The sequence below is a fragment of the Pseudorasbora parva genome, chromosome 7 (genome assembly GCF_024679245.1).
Source record: "Pseudorasbora parva isolate DD20220531a chromosome 7, ASM2467924v1, whole genome shotgun sequence".
Lineage (NCBI taxonomy): Eukaryota > Metazoa > Chordata > Actinopteri > Cypriniformes > Gobionidae > Pseudorasbora > Pseudorasbora parva.
Genome location: NC_090178.1, coordinates 22,182,291 through 22,208,388, shown reverse-complemented (window position 1 = coordinate 22,208,388; position 26,098 = coordinate 22,182,291). Strand labels below are relative to the sequence as shown.

General features: G+C 40.0%; 1 protein-coding gene across 3 annotated transcripts; it reads left to right on the top strand.

The window, feature by feature from the left end:
* Window positions 1-504: 504 nt before the first annotated feature.
* Window positions 505-26,029, top strand: nr4a3 (nuclear receptor subfamily 4, group A, member 3). Of its 3 annotated transcripts, none has more exons than XM_067448590.1 (9): window positions 505-840; window positions 3,621-3,773; window positions 4,611-4,692; window positions 7,512-8,353; window positions 13,611-13,740; window positions 14,523-14,686; window positions 15,132-15,328; window positions 19,661-19,839; window positions 24,222-26,029. In XM_067448590.1, the coding sequence occupies exons 3-9, from the start codon at window positions 4,629-4,631 to the stop codon at window positions 24,491-24,493; spliced, it is 1,848 nt and encodes a 615-aa protein (XP_067304691.1). In that variant the 5' UTR covers window positions 505-840; window positions 3,621-3,773; window positions 4,611-4,628; the 3' UTR covers window positions 24,494-26,029. The 3 variants fall into 3 exon arrangements, with proteins under 3 accessions (XP_067304691.1, XP_067304692.1, XP_067304693.1); XM_067448592.1 differs by lacking the exon at window positions 505-840 and adding an exon at window positions 2,780-2,797; XM_067448591.1 differs by lacking the exon at window positions 4,611-4,692.
* The last annotated feature ends 69 nt before the right edge of the window (window positions 26,030-26,098 follow it).

The window sequence follows — 26,098 nt, the reverse complement described above, 5'->3', positions numbered from 1 at the left end:
AAGAGGCAACACTTATGTGCATTTTGCTATTATCAATTAACTTGTTTTATAAATCGGCACCGGCTAACAAAATAAGAACATTTCAAATATTTGTGTTCCATCAGCTCTGGAGTTATTGTGACACGAATTACATGTTATTGTGCTAATTTCCACTAGCTCGACAACATGCCCTACCGCGCGATTTCAGAGTACCTCCGATAGAGAGTCAGAGGAACTCTCTCTCTCTCTCTCTCTCTCTCTCTCTCTCTCTCTCTCTCTCTCTCTCTCTCTCTCTCTCTCTCTCTCTCTCTCTCTCTCTCTCTCTCTCTCTCTCTCTCTCTCTCTCTCTCTCTCTCTCTCTCTCTCTCTCTCTCTCTCTCTCTCTCTCTCCTGGCATGGACTGTACGGCTTAGCCTATGTGTATACTGTACCAGCGAGGTTGGGGGAGCGCTAGTGCAAGCAGGCTCGACGTCACCTCTCCCATGGCGTCACATTGACGTAGCGCATTCCAGGCTGGCTATGTAGAGGCACACACATAAATGTGCTATTAGACTTTCTCTCGTTCAGCGCGCCACATAAACAAAGGCACATTGCAACTTAAGCTCAGCGCATCCTCTCCGTTACTAACACCGACTCTGTTATAGTGGAGCTGACAGAACCACGGAGTACTTTTTTCTTCTTAGCTAAGAGGAAAATAAGTCAAATAATATTTTTTATTGAAAATCCATCAACTTTTGCGACTTTAAAGCCAACTTCCATTCAACCACTATTTTCAGTTTTTACAAAATTCAGTTGGATATGTACAAGGAATTATTAGGGCTTTACAAACATATGTAAAGACGGAACCTCAACAGAAATCAAGTAAGTGTGAATTTAATTCAATACGCTTTATAGAACAAACGCACAACTGAACGCATTGAAATGTAAAATCTCTTGAAACATGCTTTGGCTGTTATGTGTCATTTGTATTGCGCTCTCCATTCATATATTTCTGCATGACATTATGTTATAGAGAACTTTCTGGTCCGGACCTGTTGAATGTCCGATCCCCCACCGCGTAAATAAACTGTTTTGTGTGCTATGTCATTGTAGACGGATGGCGTGAATCCGATTTTAATTTGCGAAAGGTAGCCTATAATATTCTCTCAGGTTGTCATGGAAATGAGATGCCTCTTACTCACCCCGGTGAAACCGCTGTGAGCTCGCGCGGGGCCGGCAGAGAGTCTCGTGAGATGCGCCCAGTAGACGGAGTGAGTGTTGCGCGCTCCGCGTTTCTTAAAAGCGTGACTTAATATTCCGCGAATGTTTTTTTTTTCGTTTGTAGTAGTATCTGCATCAAGAATGCTTTAAGTTATTTGATATAGAGTCTCGTCAATATTGCTTTGCCACGTTTCAACGAGATGACCGATCTTCATTCATTCTGCCATGAAGCTATAGCTACGGAAGGACCGCGCGCCAATATACACAGTGAAATCCACATTTGCCAGTAATCAAATATAAACATTCACGATGTCGTCGCAAATAACTTAGGACTTATATTTACCATTCTCGCACTCTAAAGGCTAGTTCTTGCCAGGGTCTGCTTTTAAGGAGCTAGGCTGCCAACACATTTGTAAAGTTTGTAATTCCCTGCTTTTAGAAGACCTTAAAATCTGTAATTTCTGAACAAACAACATGACTGAGTTTATAAAACGTGACTGAGTATATCGGGAGTGTCTGTGTGGTGTTTACAATCTTATGTTAACACCGATACACAAGAAACACGCTCATGTGCTTTCTTTCACTGTAGTAAGTGGTGTGAATTTCATTTCAGTATGAATCAAGGCACACGATGCAATGACACTTGGGCTATTTATGGGCACACCTATATACACATTAGCCTAATTAAAACGTAAAACTTGGTAATAAGCTATACAGAAGTAGGTTAGGCTGTTTATTGCATTGGCAGTATAGCCTACATGTCAGAATAGTGAGAGTGGTCCCGCCCCCAAGATGTGTATGATACGCCAATAGCCTTGTATTGATCATAGAAGTGATCCAAGTGAGTTGTAGCCTACTTTAGTTTTATTCCAAAGCACGCGAGATCGGGTCACAGAGTACATAGCCTGGTAAAGGCTCTGTCTCTTTTTCCCCTCAGGTCTCTGTCCCCGTCGGGTGTCAAATCCCGTTCTCAAAGCTAATTTACTGTACTTGTTTTGTTTTTTTCCCATCCCTTTATCTCCACTCTCTCCCTTTCTTTGTGTGTTTGCTGGAAAGCCTCTATCTCGCGCGCTTATTGAACGCAGAACGGAGCGCCTCTACAAAGCGCGTGCTTCAGTGCTCTCTCGCGGTTCTCTAGGTTACCGGGGCACAAGCGGACCGGCGGCTCCATGCGTACACACTGAAACACGCTCTGTCAAAATCACACATAACCTAACCTCAGAAGGACAAAAGGTTGAACTCAAAAACAAACATAATTAAGTCTACAGAAAGCTGCCAGCTTCATAGTAGCCTACGATGTGCTATATGTTTGAAATAAAATAGCTTATTTATAAGGACGCTCGAAATTCTCCAAAATTTTGGCCTGTTTAATTTTTGACTACAGCTGTCAATGAAACCATAAATTACTGCCTGCCGTTTTAATATTCCCAAAACATGAATGTTTCTGGGTTTTGATTCTGGCAGTTTGAGGGACTTGAAGACAGTGCTCATTTCGAGGGCTGGCTTTTTGCGAGCGCGCCACTGTCAGAGAGGGGGCGCTAGTCGCTTTTAAAAACTATTCGGTGGGCTCTTTGCGCTTGTGTTTTATTTGACCAAAGACGGGGATAGTCAGACTACGGTGAGTGAAGTGCACAGGTGAATATTATCCAACTGTCACCGAGATTGCCTTTTATTTGGAGCTAATGGAACAACAAAAAACTGCATGACAAGATTTTATTAGACGCCTAGAAACTGTTCAATCTTCATGGTCGAATGCAGCACCAGAAGGAAAAATAATAATAATCCGTTATAGATTGCATGCATGTGTGAGATTTTGTGGTTGTTTAGTGTGTGTGCGCGTGCGTGTGTGTGTGTGTGTCTGTGTGTGTGTGTGCTTAAACAATGTATTTCCTCTCGACTTGAATGCATTACTTTTCATCGAGTGTTTTTAATTTTTGTCCATTTTTTTGAAGGCCTACTTGGGTTTTTCTTTTTTGATTAATGTTGGGTTGTTTCCAAAGGTTGCGTTTGCATCGTTGTCAACGTTTTATTTTTATTTATTTATTTATTATATTTCTGTTTAAGTAACCTAATATTCCAGTAGGCCTATTTGTGAATAGAATTAATAAGTTAATGATGTGGACATTTGTGTTATTTTCTGATTTAAAAAAAAATATACAAAATGCCAGTAAATGAATTTTTGTGACCTAATGCATCTGTTTTACATTTTGCATGGTAAAAAAAAAATTGCTTAGACTTGGGAAATATTGGTAGAGCCTGAACGCTCTTTTAACCTTTAACTCTTGTTTATTGTCTTGCACACTTGTATTTAAAACGTAAATAACTAGAAAAAGTACAATAAAATAAGTTTAACTCACCTAATCTACACTATCAGAAAAGTTGGAGTATGTCTCTATTTTTTTGTCGTAGAGAACTAAATCATTCTCTGTTCCCGATTCCAGACACCGGTTCGGAAGAGCGCCTGCAGCCCAGGTCTGAGTCCCGGTTACCGGATACCTCACCCGCCGCGTGTGCTGAAGCAGCCTCGAACCCCAGACGCGTGCAGCCTCCAGCCGAGAAACCGACCACGATTCAGCGAGCAAAAGCCCAATCAGGTACCACAAAAACAAAACAAAATCCACTCTGGAGAGCTTTTCCAAACATACTTGATATGTTTTTCACATTTAAACCTTTTATATTAAACTACATAGCCTACACTTCTAGTTTTAAGAGCATCACATTTACTCAATGTAAACCGACTAGTAAGATAATAAAGTTTGTTATAATTTTGAATACCTTATCGCCGATGAACGTGCTGTTAAGTGGTTTGTTTTATACTTTGGAAACTTGGAAATGTCAGGAAATCTCAGTGATATGCTTTTGTACTTGTTAAAAGTAGGCCTAGGCTATATTAAAACGAATCTGTCAGTAGCCTATATTTAAAACTATAATCACTATGTCTAGAGAGTTTTGATGTGGTGTAGTTTAAACTATTTTTTCGTGAGAGCTGGTTTGTGTTTTCGGAAATAAATGCAAATAACTGGATCAATAACTGATTTTTAAAGGCATTGTCGTCTCAGTACAACATTGCTCATCAAATTCTTTTTTAAAACATGAGTCGAGATGGTTGGACATTTATATAGCAGATAATGCATCATGCACTTGTGTTCCAATACATGAAACGAGCGCAATCTATATTAGGCCTATAGCTTTTATTTTATAGGCTATTTGTAGGCTACCCTACCAATTTTATCACAACACACTGTCTTCTTCATGGTCATAGCAACCTCGTGCAGCTGTTAGCACTGTTTGCCTTAGTGTATAGAAAGTGAAAGTTTGCGCAAATGTATTTTTGCTGCACCAACTGCTGCTTCTTTGCCTCAAGAGCAAATTCATACTGGTTAGTGTCATGTGCATTTATTTTTTTATGTCGTTGATTTTTTGTTTGTTAGATCTATGGCACTCTGACAATGAACAAGCGATCACAGTTATTGGAACAGCTGCATTTTGTCCATCTAAAATGCACACCTCGAGGTTAGAAACTGTTTTATCCCTCTAAAGCGCTTTCTTTAAGCCTGCGTGTGTATTTGTGTGAGGCTGTCTGGTGCACACACACACACACACACACACACACACACACACTCACTCACTCACTCACTCGAGCTGTAAAGCATCGTTTCAGTATGACTTTATGTGGTCTAGACCTTTTTAATATTTGGACTTTTTACGTTACGTTGGCTCCGTTTCCATTTTTATTATCCGTGTCATGGTGAAATGTGGAGCTGAGGTAGAGGATCGACGTGCTGTGGGCTTTGCACGTGCGCAAACTAACCATAAACGGATACACACGAGAGAGTCTGACAGAAAGTGTCCTGTTTTGTGTGTGTGTGTGTGTGTGTGTGTGCGCGCGGATTTGTCTAGTGTTACATAAATTGCTGACCTTTAAGTGTGTCAAAAAGACAGCTAAAGCTTGATTGGCTAAATGCCATATTTAACACGATCTTCAAAAAAAAAAAGCAACAACTTTATCAGCACGTCTACCTTTGATTATATCGCAGGCTGGCGTATTTTTGACTTAGGGGGATTCGATTTTTTTTAAATTATTATTATTATTATTATTATTATTATTATTATTATTATTATTATTATTATTATATTACTATTACTGTTATTAGGCTATCTTAATTGCAAGTGTAAAACGAGAATGACACTGCTTAGGCTGGAGTTCCGGTAAATCAATTGTCTTGAGAAGAAAATGTGTATCTCAAGCGCACGTTAGAAAGATATTTTTTTTCTGTGTGATGTCAGTGGTGTAAGGAAGTTTGACTCGTTTTTTGCAATGCTCCATCCAGCGCGAGACAGATTGACCCTGAAACCATTCATTCCCCAGTAAGTATCCATGAAGGGGTCTTCACTCTTCTCTTGTAGCCCACATTGTGTCAAGTTGTAAATTGGGGATATAATAAGTTGAGGTACATGGATTGACATGGATAAAACAGAAGTACTGGCAATATTTAAAACCAATTTAGTTTAAATCGTCTTTAAGGCTAGTTGATGGTTTGCTATGTGCACTAGGGGCGCTAAAATACTGTTTGGGTTGCGCGCGAGATCAACCAGTTGAACATGCACCCAGCCCAAAATGTAACATAAATTAATTTAACTTTACACCCTTGAAAGTAATTTCATAATTTGTACACTGAACCCAAGTAGGTTTTTATTATATTTATCTGTAAACGGTTAGCTTATCTTGACATCCAAACTTACAATAAACAGGTTCATATAGCTAAATTTAATAGTGAAAAAAATAACATAGCAACATGAGTTAAGCTATTAGCCTATAACTTTAAAATAATATTTAAAGTAAGGCGGTTAATAAGGAGTATGTTTGTTGTTAATTTAAAGAAAAGTAAACACAACTGCCACAATACACACAATACAGAAAAAGAAAAGTTTTTTTTCTTTATTTTTTTCTTTATTTTTAGGTAACCTCTGTCTGTTTATGTGCAATATCCTTTGAATCCAGTGGTGTGACAGAAATATTCACCGACGTTAAACTCACAGTTATCCATGATGCTGTATGCCACAATATGCGTTTGTATGTATAGCCAGCGAACTGCTTAGGAAATGGAACGCGCGCGCCCCAGTCCGAGTCATCACAGGTAAAGAGGCGTTCATAATTGATAAGCCTCCTGATTTTACTAAACACACATGACGTGTTGGAGGCACAAGCATTACGGAATCACTATACGACAGCGTCAATCCGACGTCGGGTCTGTTTACACTTCCCCACCTAGGGAAAATAAGCAAACAAAGGACACGCACACACACATCTCCTAGCGGACTCAGGTAACTGCACAGACGCACTTAAACAGCTGTGTCAAGGCGCGCAGTTGTAGGTTATATAACTTTGAGAGCGCGCGCTGGCAATATGGTTTTCCTGGAGCGCAAAGCTGGCTCAGGAGACAGCCTACTACGAATGAACAGGAACAAGGGAGTTCCTCGTGGGTTTTAATAAGAACATATTATTCAACAGGTGCTTGGTGCACATATTAAAATGATCTAGAATATTTATCTAAAATTGTTTTGATTAACTTTTATGCGTTATGTTTAGAAAGCATCTTTTTCGTGCGCGTATTTTTTTGGCAGTTTTCATGCTTACATCTATGCATTTATTATGCAAAGTGAGCGAAATGTTATGACTTTTGATAGATAATTAAAAAATGATTTGTGAGTTAAGTGTAGGCACATGTTGGGTTGGACTGTTTGCTGACAAGAGTGGCCTGCAATTCCAATCCAGAAAAAAATGTGACTAAGGACATATTTGAATAATTATGATTATTAATGAGTGTTCACCAGACCCAGAAATGCTCCTTCTGTTATCATTTACTCACCCTTATGTTGTCCTTATGTATGAATTTCTTCAGTGGAGATGTCAGCCTCAGTAACTTTCATTGTACTTAAAATAAATAAATAAAATAAGAGGTGCTGAAAATATCTTTGAGGTCCACTGAGAAAAGAAAATCGTGCAATATAAGTGTACATGAATAATGACAGAATTATTTTGAATCCAGAAGATCTTTTAATCTGCTCTTTTTAACAAGTGAGAATCCAGGCCAGGAATGAGGCGTGCATTTTTACTTTTTTTTTGCATGTGTGCCCACCAGCTCACAGCCTAACCCATGTTTCCAGGAATGGTTTATCTACTAACTTGGTACTAACAGAATAGTACTGAAATGCCGTGTTTCTGACATCACATCCTCTGCACACCTGAAGACAAAGTTCAGCCAAAAGGCAATATGATAGTCATTAAGCCTCTTTCTCGTTTTTCTCTCCATCTCTCCCCGTCTCTGTAGACATGCCCTGCGTTCAGGCCCAGTACGGCCCAGCACCTCATGGGTCCAGCTACTCCGCCCAGTCCTTTGGTTACCATGGTGACTACAGCGCTGACCTCATGGCGACAGACTACACGAAGTGTGAGCTCGGAGGGGGGGAGATCTCGGCGGCAGCCGCCACTACTTCCCTGCCCAGTTTTAATGTGTTTGTGGAGGGCGGCTTTGAGCCGAAACCCTCCTGTCTGTATCAACTCCCTCCTCAACGCCCTATCATCAAGAAGGAGGAGGAGTCTTACCCACCCATGGCACCATCCGACGAAGCAATAGCTGGAAGCTCCATGTACTTTAAGCAGTCTCCCCCTTCAACGCCCCCCACGCCGCTTCACCCCGGGCCACCCAGCAGCTCTTTCTTGTGGGATGAACACAGTCTTCCCCCAGTTCCCCAGCCCTGCTTGATTGAAGGCCCACTGAAGAGCCCTCGCTTCCCCCATTTCTACGAGCAGACGGCCCCACCGTCCACCAGCGGCTACGACAGCGCCATCGGCCTTCCGCTGCGCCCCGAACGCTCTCCGTCATCCTCCTCTTCATCTTCACATGTGCCACCCAACCTGGACACGCACACACACTCACACGTGCACTCCCATACGCACTCGCACATGTACCCGCTGAACATGGGTAAGCCGGGAGGCCTGGCGTTCCGCTCTCTGGGCATGGGCCCGTGCCCGCCACTTCTGGGAGAGAGTTTGCCATCTCCGCCCAGTCGCACCAGCTCCGGAGAGGGTACCTGTGCGGTGTGCGGAGACAACGCAGCCTGTCAGCACTATGGCGTGCGCACCTGTGAGGGCTGCAAAGGCTTTTTTAAGGTAAGAGTTCAGCATCTCTGCAGGGCAGAGGTCTTTCGTTTTCTTATTAAAACTCTCGACCAGATCAAATACAGACGCACCCAAGTTCCATCATTGTCACTACTATTTACGCAAGTACGCCATTGCAAATATAATAATAATCCTTAGTGACACACACTATCACTTAAAGAATCATACAACAAGCCCTATCCTAATGGAGTATAAGAGGGCTGTACTTGCGTTTTATTGTTCTGTTTAATGCAAACAGGAGGATTCCACTGCAGGATAACTGACTCACGTGTACTTGGGCCTTTAAAGGTATAGTTCACCCAAAAATGAAACATGAATTGAAAACATGTATACATTTTTCCTCTCCTTGCTTTTTTCCTCGGAACACAAAAGAAGATATTTTAGAAAATGTTTCAAAGTTTCTTTTTGTTCGTACAATGAAATTTAGTAGGGTCATATGCTGTTTTGGACCAGTGACTTTCTGGACCAGAGAATTTCTGCTGTAATTATGGCAAAACTGCAGGCTTTCAAACTTGTTTTATTAACTTGAACTGATTTTTAATCCAGAAGTTTCAATAACAGTAGTTATTGAGGAGTAAAAAATGTTAAAATTATGATTTTTTATCTTTTTAAGCATTTGAATATGAATTAGCGTTATTAATAATAATTTATTAATTGAAATACTTTTAAGCTATGGCCCCTTTGGAAGTTTGCTGAGGCCTCCCCAGCCCCCTGGTTCAGAACCTCTGATTTAGACCCCTGACTATCCCCATATGGACAAAAACAATTCTTCAAAATATCTCTTTTTGGGTGAACTATCCCTTTAAATCAGAGAAATAAACTAGTAAAAGAAATGAACTGACAGGAAATACTTGCCAGTTGGGAAATCTCTCATTTGGATTTCCCATAATGCTTTACATTTTTTCTTAGTATTGCACATGGTTGTAGTATTGTAGACGCTGAAGTGGGTGTTTTGAGTTTATGTTGATTGATACGTGTTCCTCAGTGTGTGTTTTATTTGAATAGCATGCCTCATTGTGTATTTGAGTGTGTCTGTCATTAAATGGAGTGTAAGAGGGTTGTACTTGGTTTATTGTACAGTGTGTGTCACTCAGTGTGGCTGTTTTTTTTGTCTCTTATGTGGCGGTGTGGCCAGGGTAGTGTTTGTTAATTGTGTATTCATTAGTGGTCATTAGTTTTGTTTTTGCTTTGAAAGGAGCTCTTGGCTGAAGAGCCTCACGCGGCTCTACACCGATCGCACCTCGTTCTCTGAGTGTGAGGCTCAGGGTTAACCAACCATTGTAACACACTCTGCAGGCGTTTGAACCAAGGTTAAAGCCCACTATGTGAATAGTGATTCTTCAGTGAGCTGTGTGTGTTTTTGTTGTTTCGTTTTGAAGAGGGGGTTGGGATATGGCCTATGTGACATACAAGAAGCTGTATAGAAAATATGTGCACAAAAACTGAAAAATTGTTTAGTTTCAGTTTCAGAGGCACAACTGTGACAGGTTTGCTCAGCCTTTTTCATGAAAGCATTGGCTTGTGTGTACTGAGTGTGAAATGTGCGTGTGTGTGTGTGTGTGTGTGTCTTTGAGTGCTCTCACAAATCGTCTGAGCGGCGGTTGCCACGGCGTCTGTGAGGGTCGTTTCCCTCGGTGACCAGTTAGAGGTGTGACAGCGGCGCGCACTTAAAATATAGCAGCTTGGAGCTGTAGCCAGAAACATACACACACACACACACACACACACACACACACACACACACACACACACACACACACACACACACACACACACAGACTGAGGATAGTCTGTAGCATAGAAAGTTTCAATTGGGATTCAATTTAACATTTACATTGAATCTAAAATATTTCACATTAAAAGGTAAGTATTATTTTTAATTTGCTTAGGTTAATATTACAGAAACAGTGAGAAGACTTAAAATATACAAAGACTTTGCTGAAAGACTTACAATGGAAGTGAAGGAGCGAGAGTGGCAGAGCTGAAATAATTGAAAATGGCCTGTGGTCTGGTGCAGAAATAAATTATGCCTCTTTTCAATTAGTTTCACAATTAGTTTTTATTTAGTAATTAATAAAAGCAGGGGTTGGCAAGCCTGAGGCTTTGTAGCTATTACTGCAACACTGGCACACATGCACACACACAAATGACATCCACAAACAATGACATATGCACATTGGCAAGTCTTAGACGATCAGCATACTTATTTTTTATGCATTCACACAGGCGTCACCCCTAACTCACAAAACACTCACCATTTAATTATCTCAGGCAACTCATTAACTCACAATATAAATATTAGCAGGTGAATTTTAATGCAAGCTGGTGTATTGTGTGGCAGTGTATAGCTTTTGTCAAACTGCTAACTCTTTTAAAAATTCTCATAAATGTGTTTTTACACAATAGGGTTTATTGTGATATTCATGCACATTGATTTCTAGTACATTAGTTTTTAAGATACATTTTTAATGGTGTGTGGATGCATTTAACCACTTATTCAGATTTGTCCCCTTGGCTTTAGTTGTGTTCATTAACAGCCTCTAAATCATTTCACTTATGATTCTACTTTACATCTGAATACAAACTGTTTTGCTGTTTCACAATGAAAAACTGTAAATAATAGGAAAATTTCAGTGCGCAAAATCTTTTCTCTCTCTTATTTGCTCACATCACTTATTTTCACACCATTTATTTGGTTTGTAATTTGCTCTCTGACTCATAACGTCCTCCGAGTAAGAATATTTAGTCTGAAAATCTACCTAATGGAGGGTCGGCACAGGCTCGCTCATTCACAAAACCTCCACATTCAACCCGCTTCACTGGAATAAAAGTTTAACAGCTCTTAACTGCTAGTAACTGAATTAGAACTTGCATTTATTAAATCATTTGCAACAAAGACAGATGTGCATTTGTGCCAGCATTATGGCATTGCTGAATAATAAACACACTAAAATGTGCTTAATTCACAGACACAGTCATCTTATAATACAGTCTAAGTGCGCAATACACGCAGGCACACATACTTAACCAATTAATGATGACCCAGTTCCACCTCTCCCATTGAACAGCCACACACACACGTCTAATTACACACCCAGAGGAGAGGGCCAGAGAAGATGGTCTGATCATCTCTGATTAGGAGAGGAAAGGACGAAGAGAGGGGGATATGTGTTCCCTAAGGGGTTTTAATGTGCGACAGGGCCATTAGCACATGTTACATGTCATGAATCCACAACTGCTTGTCTTTACCGACCCTACGGACCCTGCTGTGCACTGGACCACAGCTCAGTGTGTGTGCGTTTGTAGATATGTGTGCTTGCATTAGAGAATGATGGGAGTTAGACAGTACAAACACTGTATCGGCATGTACGGTTCCTTGAAGAACCTTTTCAATACACAAAATATACTTTACAGTGGAAAATAGTTCTTCTGAATAATAAAATGTTCTTTATGTTCAAACCAAATGGTTCTTCTATGGCACTGCTGTGAAAAGCTCCTTTCGGAATCTTAATATATAAAGGAGTGTTGTGTGTTATTCAAGCATTTTGCCATTTGTTTGTGGGGAGAAATTGATAGATATATTCATAAAAGTTACAATAACCTCAGCTATCCTTTTCCCATTGAAAAGTAAAGTCTGAAACCTATTGTAACCTTGACAATTTTGCACTGTGACATCGTTTAGAGCATAAATAAACACAAATACACATGCACGTACACACACAGAAGATGTTTCTGTCCCTTAATGGCCGTCATATGTACAGCCGTTTATCTCATTTTATGAACATCATGAGATGTCTATTCATCTAGCGAGCTCCTGCAGCAATAAAACCTTTGTTTTGAGCACTGTACACTGACCGTGACCGACAGACAGAATCTGTCACAGTCTGAACCGGCTATGAAGTATAGAATGGAGTTGCATTCACATAACTCGTGCATGTGGTTCAGAGGGAAACGACGAGGTGGCTGCATTTTTTCCGACTAAGCCCAGGGTGTTTTTGAGATGATGTGCTCCACAGGTTGTATTCTAATCAAGTCATACTGAATCAGTGTGACTCTAGCTGTAACTGAGTAGACTCCCCTAGCTAACAAGTGTATTTGTGTGCCCACTGGGAGATTAGTCCACTCTAGTACACCGCCGTGGTAGTTTTATGTTCAATTTAAGTGAAATATAAGAAGCCGTGCAAATCACAAGGATAACGTGTGTGTGTTTGGGGGGGGGGGGGGGGGGGGTAGCTTCACCTGACGGTAAAATTTAAGCTTCCTGGGAAAAGCAGGTGGTTTAATTGATTTCATTTACACCTGTTGGAAACAGCTGTGTTTTATGATGTGTCTTTAAAGTTTTTATTGAAAGTGCTTTAATACAAACCAAAAAATTGAAGTCGGATTAAACTAGAAAATAAAATGACTTGAGTGGGCCTATCACTTGATACACAAAGATAAACTGTAACCTTTTTGTTTTGTTTGTAAAGATATAATAAAATTCATACCTAGATGACTATCATGAAGGCTATGTTTCCCACTACAGTTTTAACTACTGGTTGCATAACTGCACAATGAATCCAGCATTGTCGATTTACGTTTTTAGTACAATTAAACTGACCGCAGTTGTAGCTTGTTAAAGCATTGTTTTTGTTTGTTTGGGATATTACCTCAATTACCACAGAACTAACTGGTCTCACGCAAGTGCTTAATCTTTTGGCTCAGCGGTAGCACGTGCACTTGATGTCTTAACCTGAAGCTTGTGTAGTCTTTTTCCTCTTTTCTACGGTTTTTAGCGACGGGAGTGCTCGCAGATCATTTTTATTTTATTTTAATAAGGTCAGTAATAATCGTGCATATCCAGCCGAGGAGAAAACAACTCCAGGGGGGGTTATTGCAGAGGCACGATCCGCCAAAACCCCGAGGTGCCGTGAGCTGACCCGCGAGTTTCACAAACAATTTTATCATGCGGCGCGGGATGTCTCGCGGGAGCGGCCTCAGCACGCTTTGCACTGATCTTCATTGTCAGTGGCTTGCGCTAATAAAATTGTCCCTCCTGCAGGCAAGGCATGTTGGGAAATTAATTTTATCTAATTATCCTGATGGAGCTGGCGCTTTTTCACATTGTAATTAAAATCTGACCTGCAAGCTTCCTTTTTAATTCTTAGCCAAAAATGGGATCAAATTAAATAAATGAAATGTTTAGACCTGTTAGCTTATTGTTTTCCCCTCTCTCTCCTTTTTCTTTTTTTATTGTCGGTGGCTGCAGAGGACGGTGCAGAAGAATGCGAAGTACGTGTGTTTGGCCAGTAAAAACTGCCCTGTGGACAAAAGGAGAAGAAATCGCTGCCAGTACTGCCGCTTCCAGAAGTGTCTCAGTGTAGGCATGGTGAAAGAAGGTATCTAACACAGACACACACAAACACACACACCTATAATATGTGTCTGGCCAAGCCACTCAAGCCAATTATCACACAATAGGCCCCGATGCATATGACCTCGGATGGACCTCTGGTTAGAGACTGATGCAGAGGAGATAGACACTCTTTATGTTAATGACTTAAAACCTCCAGATACACACAGTACGCTCAAGAAGCAGAGTGGATTAATACAGATTTGGCTCGTAGCTGGTTTGGTTGGTTAGTATGAATGCATGAATTAAACTATAATGGAGGTGTTTACCGGCAGTGCTTCGCCTCTGCAATCACAGCATATCAGCAGCTTCACAACCGGTAATAACACAACACACAGGACAGTCACAAGCACATGTGTTCATGGGGAAATTTAATTCTCGTAGAATTTAAGTGTGAATACCATCTGATTTAAAAAGATCACACCTTAGATCATCTTATCCACCTCGGCCGGTGATTAGGACAGACATAGGCTACATTGTTCTCATTATCTCTCACGTTTGCTCACCCAGTTCCCTCCAAGACCTGCAATCGTGCAGCTTTAAACTGCCCCCTACTGGTCAGTCAAGCACTAGAAAAAGATAGAGAGAAACTTCTGAAGTTTTTAAAAAGCTGCTAAACAGACGTGTAAAGTACTATTAGGTATAGGTGTTCAAATACATTATCACTAATTGGGAAATTGCATTGTATGATCTGAATTATAATAATTTCTAATATTATTTAAATGTTTTACCTGTGTTCACTATGTTTGTTTGTTTTGTTTGATACAGTGGTGCGCACAGACAACCTGAAGGGGAGGAGAGGTCGCTTGCCGTCTAAACCAAAGAGTCCCCTGCAGCCAGAGCCCTCGCCCCCATCACCTCCCCTCAGCCTGCTGAACGCACTAGTGCGGGCCTATTCCCAATCTACACCCCGAGAACTAGACTACAGTCAGGTACCTAAATGTGGGGAAAGCCTGGCATCAAATGAGGCTAATTTTCAGAAATCATTATTTAACCACTGGATGCATGAATTATTAAATTACAAAACAAAAAATCATACTTTTTCTTTTGACTTCAAACAACAATATAACCATTCCCGATTTGTATTTAATTTTATTGTACTTTCCAAAAAATTATTTTTAAAGATTGACACTTTTTTTTATTGCAATAAATGACAAGGCACACTTTTGAATTTATAAAAATGTTCGAAATCACATTTTAGAGTCATTTAGAACTATGAGAAAGGGTTAAAGATGGTGACTTACTCATGATGGATACGTCCCAGCATATTTTCCATGAATGGTTAAAAAATGCAAATATTAGTTTATTATATAGTAGTTGTTATGAATCAGAGGGTTCACCATTTTCATTTCTCTCTCTGTCTCTCTCTTCCTGTAGTTTAGTGCGGTGGAGCCAGTGGGTCTATCTGAGTCTCAGCAGATCCAGATGTTCTACAGAGTGCTAACCGGCTCCATGGAGGTGACGCGCTGTTGGGCCGAACGGCTGCCTGGATTCTCTGAGCTTCACCACGATGACCAGAACCTTCTCATTGACTCTGCCTTCCTTGAGCTTTTTGTGCTTCGCCTCGCCAACAGGTACATGCAGACACACACAGATCTCAAATCACTCATACTTCTAAAGTAGACTTTCGGTGTATGGCTCTGACTTCAAAAGTATGCAAACTTTAGCATACACTAAAACATCCATAACAATAGACCTGGGTGATATAGCAAAACATTTAGCAAAATATTTTTTTGTATATATCTCAATATTTATGCATTTATCTAATATTGTTTAAAAGCAAAGGTTCAATGACTTTATCCAAGTAGATTCAAAATGTATAATGCAAGAAAGAAAACTGCATTTAAAATCTAGTTTCTTTACTGTTCACTAAATAAATATAAAGAAGAATGATATTTAATGTCGTTGTTGTTATATAAATGTTTGATGCATTAATTATTAAATTGCACAAGAAAAAAAAAAAATTCCAATGTTTTAAGTAAAAAATGTAAGTACACACACACATGTTGGTCTATGTGGTTTACAAGGACTCTCCATGGGCGTAATGGTTTTTATACCGTACAAACCGTATTATGTATTACCCCTTACACTGCCCCTACCCCTAAACCTATCCTAACCCATCACAGGAAACATTCTGGTTTGTACTTTCTCAAAAAACATAATTTAGTATGTTTTTAAAGCTATTTAAAATATGAGGACATTTGAAATGTCCTCATAAACCACATTTATAGTGTAATAGCAGTGTAATAGACATGTAGTTAGTAAACCACATAAACAGGCTCACACACACACACACACACACACACACACACACACACACACACACACACACACACACACACACACACACACACACACAATAGTTAAATATTTTAATATATAAAAATCTCACATAAAGACTTCAGTGAACATTTCTGATAACACTAGTGAATCACTGAATCAGAATTATGAATCGGAAATTAGTTTGAACTGATTCTCAGGAATGAACTCTAATTGCTTTTTTGCTTTAATCAGAGATGCCAAATAGTGCATTAGAACCATCAACATATTCACAATGTTGCTTAATATTATATTAACAACAATATATCGTTAATATTTGCTATATTGCCCAGCCCACATGCAAATACTCTGTATGCCTGTGATAATATCCTAATTAGTCATTTTCAGTTCTCTTCAGAATGGCTACAGCTGTGGGAGGAAACGGTTATAGCAATTACACTTTACACTCATAATATCTCATAGCAACTGTCAGACTATGACAGACTTTTCTATGACTTGCTTTTAATGTCGCATAAGTCTCTTAGGATTTTCTTTCTGGTTTAGAAATTAGATCGAGGTGAAAAGTATCATTATGACTGTGAAAGAAGTCATTCACAGGCAGTGTGAGGATTTATATTGCGTAATATGCTGCAGTCGCTATTAGTTACATTGTGACTTCCTATGCAACAATGAGTGTGTGTGCGTGAGCGCGAGTGTGTGTTCTCGCACTCTATTCAGCACTGTAAGGTTACTATGGACACTGTGTGGAAGATCCTGCGGAATTCACTTATTTAAGTTTATAGGTTAACACCCCAGCTTAAACACCTACCCCTCCCAAGACATTATTTGTGGCAGAAACAGCTCTGTTTCGACGATCACTTATATTACATACCTCAAACGCTTGCATATTGTTAAGTTGCATCTCCGTTTTACTCAAAAGTCCGAAACGGTTTGAATCCAAACTTGAAGTAACCTGTTGTTTCTTGACTTTAAGGAGAAATGTGCGTGCGTGGATGTGTCTCAGTGACTCAGTGACATTCTGATGTTGCTTTAACAGGAAGTGGATTTTTGTCTCAGCTCAGCTGCTCCCTGTTTAACTAGCTCTGGTGCTCTCTCTGTGTTTCTCTCTCCCTCTCTGATGGTGTAGGAGCAGGTGCGGGGAGGGAGGGCAGTGGGTGGTGGCGTCACAGCCTCAGTAGGGAGCTGCAGACTAGGGTTCTGACTCATTTAAGTGGGGGGATTCATCCGGGCTTACGTCATGGACACTTGAAAACTCACAAGATACGCGCTCACAATGTGTGGCGACTTCACAATACTTGCACATTTTCCGCTCGCAAACGTTCACGGTTTTCACATGATGAAAATAGACTACACCGCCAAAACACACCAAAGAACGGTATCTGATGTGGCTCACAAATGCACACATACACATATTAGGCCACGTGGCCACATTGAGGCTAATGAATGAATGGATGGCAAAGAGACCGACTTGCTCTGACGCAAATGTAAAAGGAATGTGTGCGTTTCCCTCCTCAAGGGTGCTGTTGTTAATTTTGTTCTGTAATAATGAGGAGCTTTCACTCGTTCTGTGTTTGCTCACTTCCTCTTTTCCCTCTTTCTCTATGCCACTGTAGATAATGGACTGATTGCAAATGGCATTTTGAACCCTTCATAAAGTGAAGTGACTGTTACATGCAAGAAAGTAATTTGGCGTTTATGATCATGTGATCCTGGGTGGCGGATCCTCATGATTCATTTTACAACAAGTGGTGATTTTTTTAAACTTGCGATGTATCTTACCTGCAATTTTAAAATGTTTTGAAAGAAGTCTGTAATGCTCACAGAGGCCGCATTTATTTGATAAAATATATATATTTAAAACAGGAACGCTGTAAAATATTTTTTACAATTTAAAATCTTAAGATCTCATATCTTAAATATGTCAGTGTCATATGTCAAAGCTGAATTTTCAGCTTATTACGCCAATCTTCAGTGTCACATGATCCTTCAGAAATCTTTCTAATATGCTGATTTGCTGCTCAAGAAACATTTCTCATTATTATCAATGTTGAAAACAGCTCCTTAATATTTTTGTGGAAACCATGAGACTTTTTTCCAGGATTATTTGGTAAATAGAAAATTCAAAAGAGCAACATTTATTTGAAACATTTTTTTTTAATTAAAATATAATTGTAAAAATATATACTGTCACTTTTAATCAAAAATGTATTCATGTCTTAAAATCTTACTGACCTGATCATTTTGAATGGTAGTGTACATAAACTGAATAAAATGTGAATGTGAGAGACATCGTGCTTAAAAGAAGTTTGAATTTAAGACACAACAAGGCAATGTTTAAGATTTTATTTGCTATAACAATCTTAAAGGGATAGCCCCCCCCCCCAAAAAAAGACATATTTACTTACTCATATTGTCAAAAACAAATATGTATAAGCAAACAATCAATAAATAAATTATTTAAAAATATATTTTTAGTTCCTTTAAGGGCTATAAGCATACATTTTGCTGCTGTTATTAAGGTAACTTTCCGCTTTTAAAAGTGACGTACGTCTTCATGTAGGGTTTTCCAGACGCCCACACACAAGAGCGTAAAGCCCTTCATAGTACTCACTTCAAGCGCTCTACTGGAGTGAATAGGCTGGGTAAAGTGATTCTCACTTTCCAAAATAAAATCGCCAGCAGTGTGTTTGTGGTTTCTGTACATATGCATTCAAGTGTAGTGGCGTAAAACCATTAGACTGCATTAATGAAGCACACATTTTGATTATTTACCCCATTGGGCTTCAAAAGCGGCTTGGAAGATGACTCTCAAATATTCCTCCTCGCCGTATTTCCCTTCATCCCCTTTCCATTACTCCTCCTCTCCTCGTCTATACAAGTGTGTGTTTTTCGTGCAGACTAATGAAGAACAGTTCGCGCAGCAGAAGCCAGCACTCTACGGGAAAAGAGAGAGGAAGTTTTTCTTCCTAAATTGCAGGGTTGAGAGTGAAGAGAAAGAGAGGATGAGTGGATGGTGAAGGAGAGGAAAAAGAAGAAGAGAGCGTTGGATGAGTGGAGAGCGAGTGTTTTTGGTGTTTTGCCTCAATTACACACAAACGTTCTTCTTGAGATTTCAGTGAGACCGTGAAGATAAAACTTTACTGCTTTGACCCAGAACCCTCCAACCCTGAGAGAGAGAGAGAGAGAGAGAGAGAGAGAGTGTGTGAGTGTAATCTCAGGAATGTTTTAAAAGCTTTAATTGGGAAAGCTTGGCATAATTAGGTCCATTCCTATCTTTGATGTGCTCTTCCCTGTACTGGCTTTCATTTGTCGCTATGGTAATTGTTTCCGTGCAGTGTGCCTTAAACACAGATTCAGCAGCCAATCATAGCGCAGATCATCATCACATGAATCAGAGAGAGGTGATAATCAGCGTGTGTCACAGCAAAGACTGTGTGTGCTTTCTGATAGTGTGTGTGGCTACGTACAGAATTAGAGGCTTACTAAATTGAAACAGGTACCTGTTCTGAAGGGAACGAGAAGAACGGCGATTAATTAAAAGATGAAAGGTGGCAGCTGAACTCGTGGCTTCAAACAGCACCTTGAAGCAGTATAAATAACAACAGTTCTTCATCTCTTTTGCTCAGGTCTATGCTGGTGGACGAGAAGTTTGTGTTTTGCACGGGCCTGGTCCTGCACCGGCTACAGTGTCTACGTGGCTTCGGAGAATGGCTGGACTCTATCCGAGACTTTAGCGCTCACCTGCAGGGTCTCAACCTCGACATGCCTGCGTTCTCCTGCTTGTGTGCCCTAGTGCTCCTCACAGGTACCACACAACCTCTGAAACGCACCCAAACCCCTCTCTATGCATTTCACGCACACATTTACTTCCTGCCGTTTCCTTTTTCCCGTTGTCGTTCTTGTTTTTGTATATTTACACCCCTTTTGTGCGGCTGCTAGCAGTCGTCACTAGGGCTGGGCGATATGACGAAATATATCGTCTGGACGATAGAAAATGTCTATCGTTTTATATAAGGCTCTATCGCTTACGCCACGATAAGGCGTTTACGGCAGAATTTTACGTCAAGATGCACCTCACGCCACGGCATGCCCATGCACGCTGCAATACATAAACAAACGTGAGACGGTAGTAGACGCGGTTCAGACCAGGGTAATTCTCAGAGTAATTATGCCAGAGTGGTGGCATGCGCTCAAAGCAAACTTCAGACACAGACGCTGCTACGGGCTTTTACGCTTGGCACACCATATAGCCATTTATTGAAATATTTTAATGGCAGGTGTTGGGATGGCGAAAACTAAACATTTTCTTGACCGACCACCGAGCCTCATTAGCCGGTTGAAACCGGTTAACCAATTAGTTTAAAATATGCTGCGCTATTTGAAATAACAGCCGCGAGCTGCGCTCCCTCTGTCTCTCTCTCTCTCACTCTCACACACACACACACACACACGCACTGTCCAAGCGCTGCCGTCTCCCTTCCACTCACGTCACTTTTTTAAAATCCCCCACAGCGCGAAACACGAGTCCCGCAAACGCGCCGCAGAGGAGCTTGTTTGTAATCTGAGGACAAATGGCTCCTTAATTTCGAAATGGTTTGGGTACAAGGTGATCGCGTTGAAAATAAAGGCGTTTGTCCAGCGTTAGAAGCTCATTTGAATCATTGCCGCGGCTCATTTAAGAAAATGACAGCTCCGAAGACACGCCGCTTTAGTTCGAGGTAGTGCTAACAATAATAAAGAAAGACGATCAACACCTTATGTGTTACCGCTGAAATGAAGATATTTCCAAATGTAAGCCCATCTAAAGCCAAATGCACGCTTCATACTGTCGTCTGCTCTGGCTCTAACCTCGAGTGTTTACTTTTTGCAAACCTTGTGAGCGCGCAAACCCAAACGCTGTGACCTCGTGCAGAATGTTTTTATTGGTTTATTAAGTACAAACAGGCGAGTTATGAAAAATTGAGTGCGAGGGATGTTCAATCACACAAAAAGATTTTGGAATGAGACGGCCAACTGTAGTAGCGTTTAGTCCACTGTCTATAATAGCCTAATTTAGAGATCACTTTTTTTATTTATTTTAACCGACAACTTTGATCGGTTAACGTTGATACGGTCAGCCATCGGTCAAACGGTCATCGGTTAACATCCCTAGGCAGGTGTTAACTTTACCAACAGTCTTGCTTGAAAAAAAAGGTTCTAAATAAAATAAAAATGTAGTCCATACTACCTTTATTTGTTTTGTATATCATTTCAAACTGCATTTCCACATTGCAATTTTGTATAGACTATTCATAAACTGAATTAACAGAAAAATTGCTATATCGTTATGTATATCGTTATCGGGATATCAAATGAGCTATATCGGGATATGAAATTTTGGCCATATCGCCCAGCCCTAGTCGTCACAGTGATCACAGGTGTGGGGCAGGTGCTGTCAGAGATTAGGTTTACCTGGGCAGCAGAAATAATCCCCATTAATCACACACAGAAGAGACACAGAGATGGTGTGAGGTTTGTGCGCCTCTCCTCTCTGAGCACAGGTGGAGTTAGTTGATTATTGGTTGACAAAGTAGGACAGTGTGTGTGTTTGGGTCAGCAGGTGCTCGAGTCTTACCATGCATTATTAACACAGAGGCTAAACAGCAGGTCGACCTATATACAGACCAACACACCTTTCACAGCACGTACAGAAACATGGGCACATTCTGGAAAGCATTAAAAGAATTGGAATATTGCATAAAACTTGCTGAGTGGAAACACACAGAGATGCTACTCAAATAAAACAAATTATATTTGTTAATCAAATTAAAACAAATGATGTTGGAAAAGCATTTATGAAATAAAATCATAGTTGTTTCAATAAAAGTCACGTGACTTTGACTCAAAAGTCACGTGATTTGACCATTTGCTCAGAGAAGAAAATGTATCATTGGACATTGTAACATGTTTCATTCGCAAATACATTTTTGCAATATTCAGATTTTTTGCATAAAATTCAGCTAGTCATGACTGAATAATTCTCTTAGAAGAAAATATTACATGCAATAGAAACACTGTTTTTTAAATGTTGCGATTTTTCAGATTTCATTGAAATGAAATTCAATAAGTCATGTAAATGAGTCATTCGATCAATATAATGTGGATGGAATGTGGAAGCTTTATTCGCAAAAATGTTTTTGCGATATTCAGATTTTTGTTAAATGTTAAAACAAACAATGTGAAATCTAAAAAAGAAAATAAATGTCATATCACATTCTTTTTACTTCTGTAATGAAACATTGAAACTGCATATTTAATGAGAAAAGGCTAGTGGAAATGTGAAATCGTTTCAAAGGAAATGCTAAATATTACACTTTGATTAAAGATTACGAAGACAAATATTTCATCCACCAATGCACCAATGAATAATTCACAATAAAAATAATAAAAATAGAAACCATGTTGACTTTAAAGACAGCAAATTTAAGTGTGGGAAACGAAACGGTTATATATATATATATATATATATATATATATATATATATATATATATATATATATATATATATATATATATATATATATATATATATATATCAATCAATTTATTTAGTCACCCACCCAGCTCCCAATCTTCACCTCCCCTTTCTCTGCCACAATCTACAGAGGAACGTGTGTGTGTGTGTGTGTGTTTGTATGCCCCTATGGAGCAGCACTTAACTCTGTAGAGGAATTGAGTGCTACTCAGCAGAGCTCTAGTCCCCACCTCTCTCTTTTTCTAGCTCTCTCTCTCTCCCTCTCTCCACTCAGTCTATCGACCCTCTAAAAGTGTCTGTGGTGAAAGAGTGCCATCGATCATCCCCCAGGAAAGAGGGAGAGACAGAGAAAGCGAGGAAAAAAAACAGCCAGAGTGAGAGAGGGAGTAGGCTGAATGCAGACATAGGCATAGATTTGGAACACATACACACACACACACAAACACACACATACACACACAGCAAGCCAGCATCCCATTGCACTTCTTCGGTTCTAAAGACATACTGTGGGCACTTACACACAAAGTGTAGCTTGAAGTGTGGTAGAAAGTCTCACTAGGCTTCTGATTAGGAATTAGAACTATAATAGTTATTAATAATATTTAATTTATGTAATATGTTATTATGTCTATATCAGTCACTTGTTCATGTTGAGGCATTATATATGTTAGTGATCCAAACGGCAGGAAAATAATTTGGTTTCAGTACTATTTCAAAAGTGAAATAAAAATGTTTCTCAATTCCTAAACCAACCACAGATATTGCTACGGTAATACAAAGTGAGTTAAAGGGTTAGTTCACCCAAAAGTGAAAATGATTTCATTAATTACTCACCCTCATGTCGTTGGACACCCGTAACACCTTCGTTCATCTTTGGAACACAAATAAAGATATTTTTGTTGAAAGCTGATGGCTGAGAAAGGCTTCAGAAAGGCCTCCATTGGCATTCAGTACATTCCCACTGACCCACTCACAAGACCCATAAAAGGCACTAAAGACATCGATACAAAGTCCATCTCACTACAGTGGCTGTACAATCATTTTACAATGCGACGAGAATAGTTATTGTGCACACAAAAATCAAAATAACGACTTTATCCACTAAGTTAATGACGAGAACTTGACGGATGTGCAAGAATATGATGCAGCTCTGCCGTTCGAATACATGACCCGGAAGAGGAGGAGCGCCGCTAACGCTGAGTTCACATCCGAGACCTACACGGAAGACAATAACTTGGTGGATAAAGTCATTATTTAGATTTTTTTTTGCGCACAAAAACTATTCTTGTCACTTCGTAAAATGATTGTACAGCCACTGTAGTGAGATGGACTTTGTAATGTCTTCTTTAATGCCCTAATGGGTCCTGTGAGTGGGTCAGTGGGAATGTACTGAATGCCAATGGAGGCCTTTCTGAAGCCTTTCTCAGCCATCAGCTTTCAACAAAAATATCTTCATTTGTGTTCCGAAGATGAACGAAGGTGTTACCAGTGTCCAACGACATGAGGGTGAGTAATTAATGAAATCATTTTTGGGTGAACTCACCCTTTAAGTCATGTGTCTGTATGGGATGTGTTTTTTTTTCTTCTTCTGTGGTGCAGATGTAGCGACATTTTAAACGTAAATAAACTTAAAAGCACTCAACCTCTTTCCCGCTCTTTCCTCTTATTTTAGAACAATGTCCTGGTCTGAAGGAGCCCAAAAAAGTGGAGGAACTGCAATCCAAACTAATCTGCTGCCTGCGAGATCATCTGAGCTCGGTCTGCGCGGGAGGTGTGGCTTCAACTGTCAAGGCCCCACCCCCAGTGGGAGCTGTGCTGAACTTGAGGGCGGAGCTTCGGTCTCAGCGTACGCAAGGCTTACAGAGGATCTTCTACCTGAAGCTTGAGGACCTGGTCCCACCCCCGCCACTCATCGATAGGTTTCTGGACACCTTGCCCTATTGATGACCACGCCCACTTTTGCACACCACTGACACGCCCACAAGCTCACTCAGACACGCCCACAACGGCTATAAACTCACCCTGGGAAGGGACAGAGCCAGTAGCTAACAGTGATACTGAACTCGATTTCCCACGAGTCCCTAAATCCTCACAGGAAACAAACGTGTCTGAGGAGAAACCAATCATATAAGCGCTTTTAATCTCTGCTCTGCGCCTGATAGTGTAGATACGAGGCAGGGTTTGAGCTTATCTGGCGTAAAACGCACTGGGAATGAGAGTGATGCCTATAGCTCAGTGTGGCACATCGGGAGAAGTATTACGATGCGAGAATGTGTGTAAGTGTGTCTTTTACGGCTCCTTTGCAGGCGGTCCAAAAGTTCCACCACAATCCACCTCAATGACAGCAGTTGTGTTCATCACAAACATACACTCACAGACACACAAGCGCACGCGAACTGTCCTTTCACACATACGCGCGGATCCAAAACGCCAGCTTCAGATGCCAGATTATGACATATCAACTGTCGTTGGCAGAAGCGAAGTGGATGTGTGTGAGAAAACACGTAGGAGTGTCTCTGAGGGAGGCCTTCGCCACACAGACAGAACGACAGAGTGCATTAATGTCCAGAATCACAGTTGATCTCACCCCAAAAACCTGCAAACAAGTGCAATTTACTAAGTGCTATTGTAAACGACGAGAGAGAGGAGAGAACGTGAGTGTGTGTGTGTGTGTGTGTGTGTTTGTGTGTTTGTTCCAGTCCTATTTCAAACTCTAAATTATTTTAATACTAAGACTCACCTTGTAAGGTAACGGTTTCAATTGAGATGAATTAGCCCAGTCTGCTCACTAACTTTTTAATGACGAAGTTCCACAGACTTGAAATTACTGTAGTTTTTATTATTATTATAAAGAAAAAAACAAGGGATTTTATCATTAGGATAACAGACTAAAAGATTAGAATTGGGCTTCAAGCACTTAAAAACAGGAAGAGGAGGAGGATAAGAGAAGGCCGGTGAGATGCAGGTGCAGAGAGAGGATGGAAGGAATGAAACATTCCGCGTTCATGCTTTTTGTATGTTTATACTGTCTTTGCCATTTATTAATATGGAGGACATTGTTGCAAAAATGTCTTTTGTATGTACAAAAAAGTAAAAACGGATTATATGCATGGTTTTCTCCTTCTCGCCTGTGCTTGTATTTATTTTGCAAAGACTGCCGGCTCCACAAGGGCTTGAACACACGTACTGACTGGGCGTTCTCGCTTACTTTATCATACGGCAGCAGTTTGAACAGATGAGAAAGTACAAATTATATAAATATATAAATATATATATATATACACAATACAAAACTAATATTTTGAAGTGTTTTTATCTGATAGCTTTTTCAAATCTTGTGGTACAAGTTGTGCATTGTTTTTTGAAAAAGAAACATGAAAAAAAGAAAAAAACATGTTTTTCAATGTCTCTTTTGGTTTGTTTATTTTTTTTTTTCTCTTTGGTTCACTGGAGGCTCTGTTCAGCACTTTGAAATCATAAAAAAACCTTCTGATTATTTGAGTGGAAGTGTCGTTTTTCTGTTCACCTCTGCGTAAAAGCGTCAGAAGT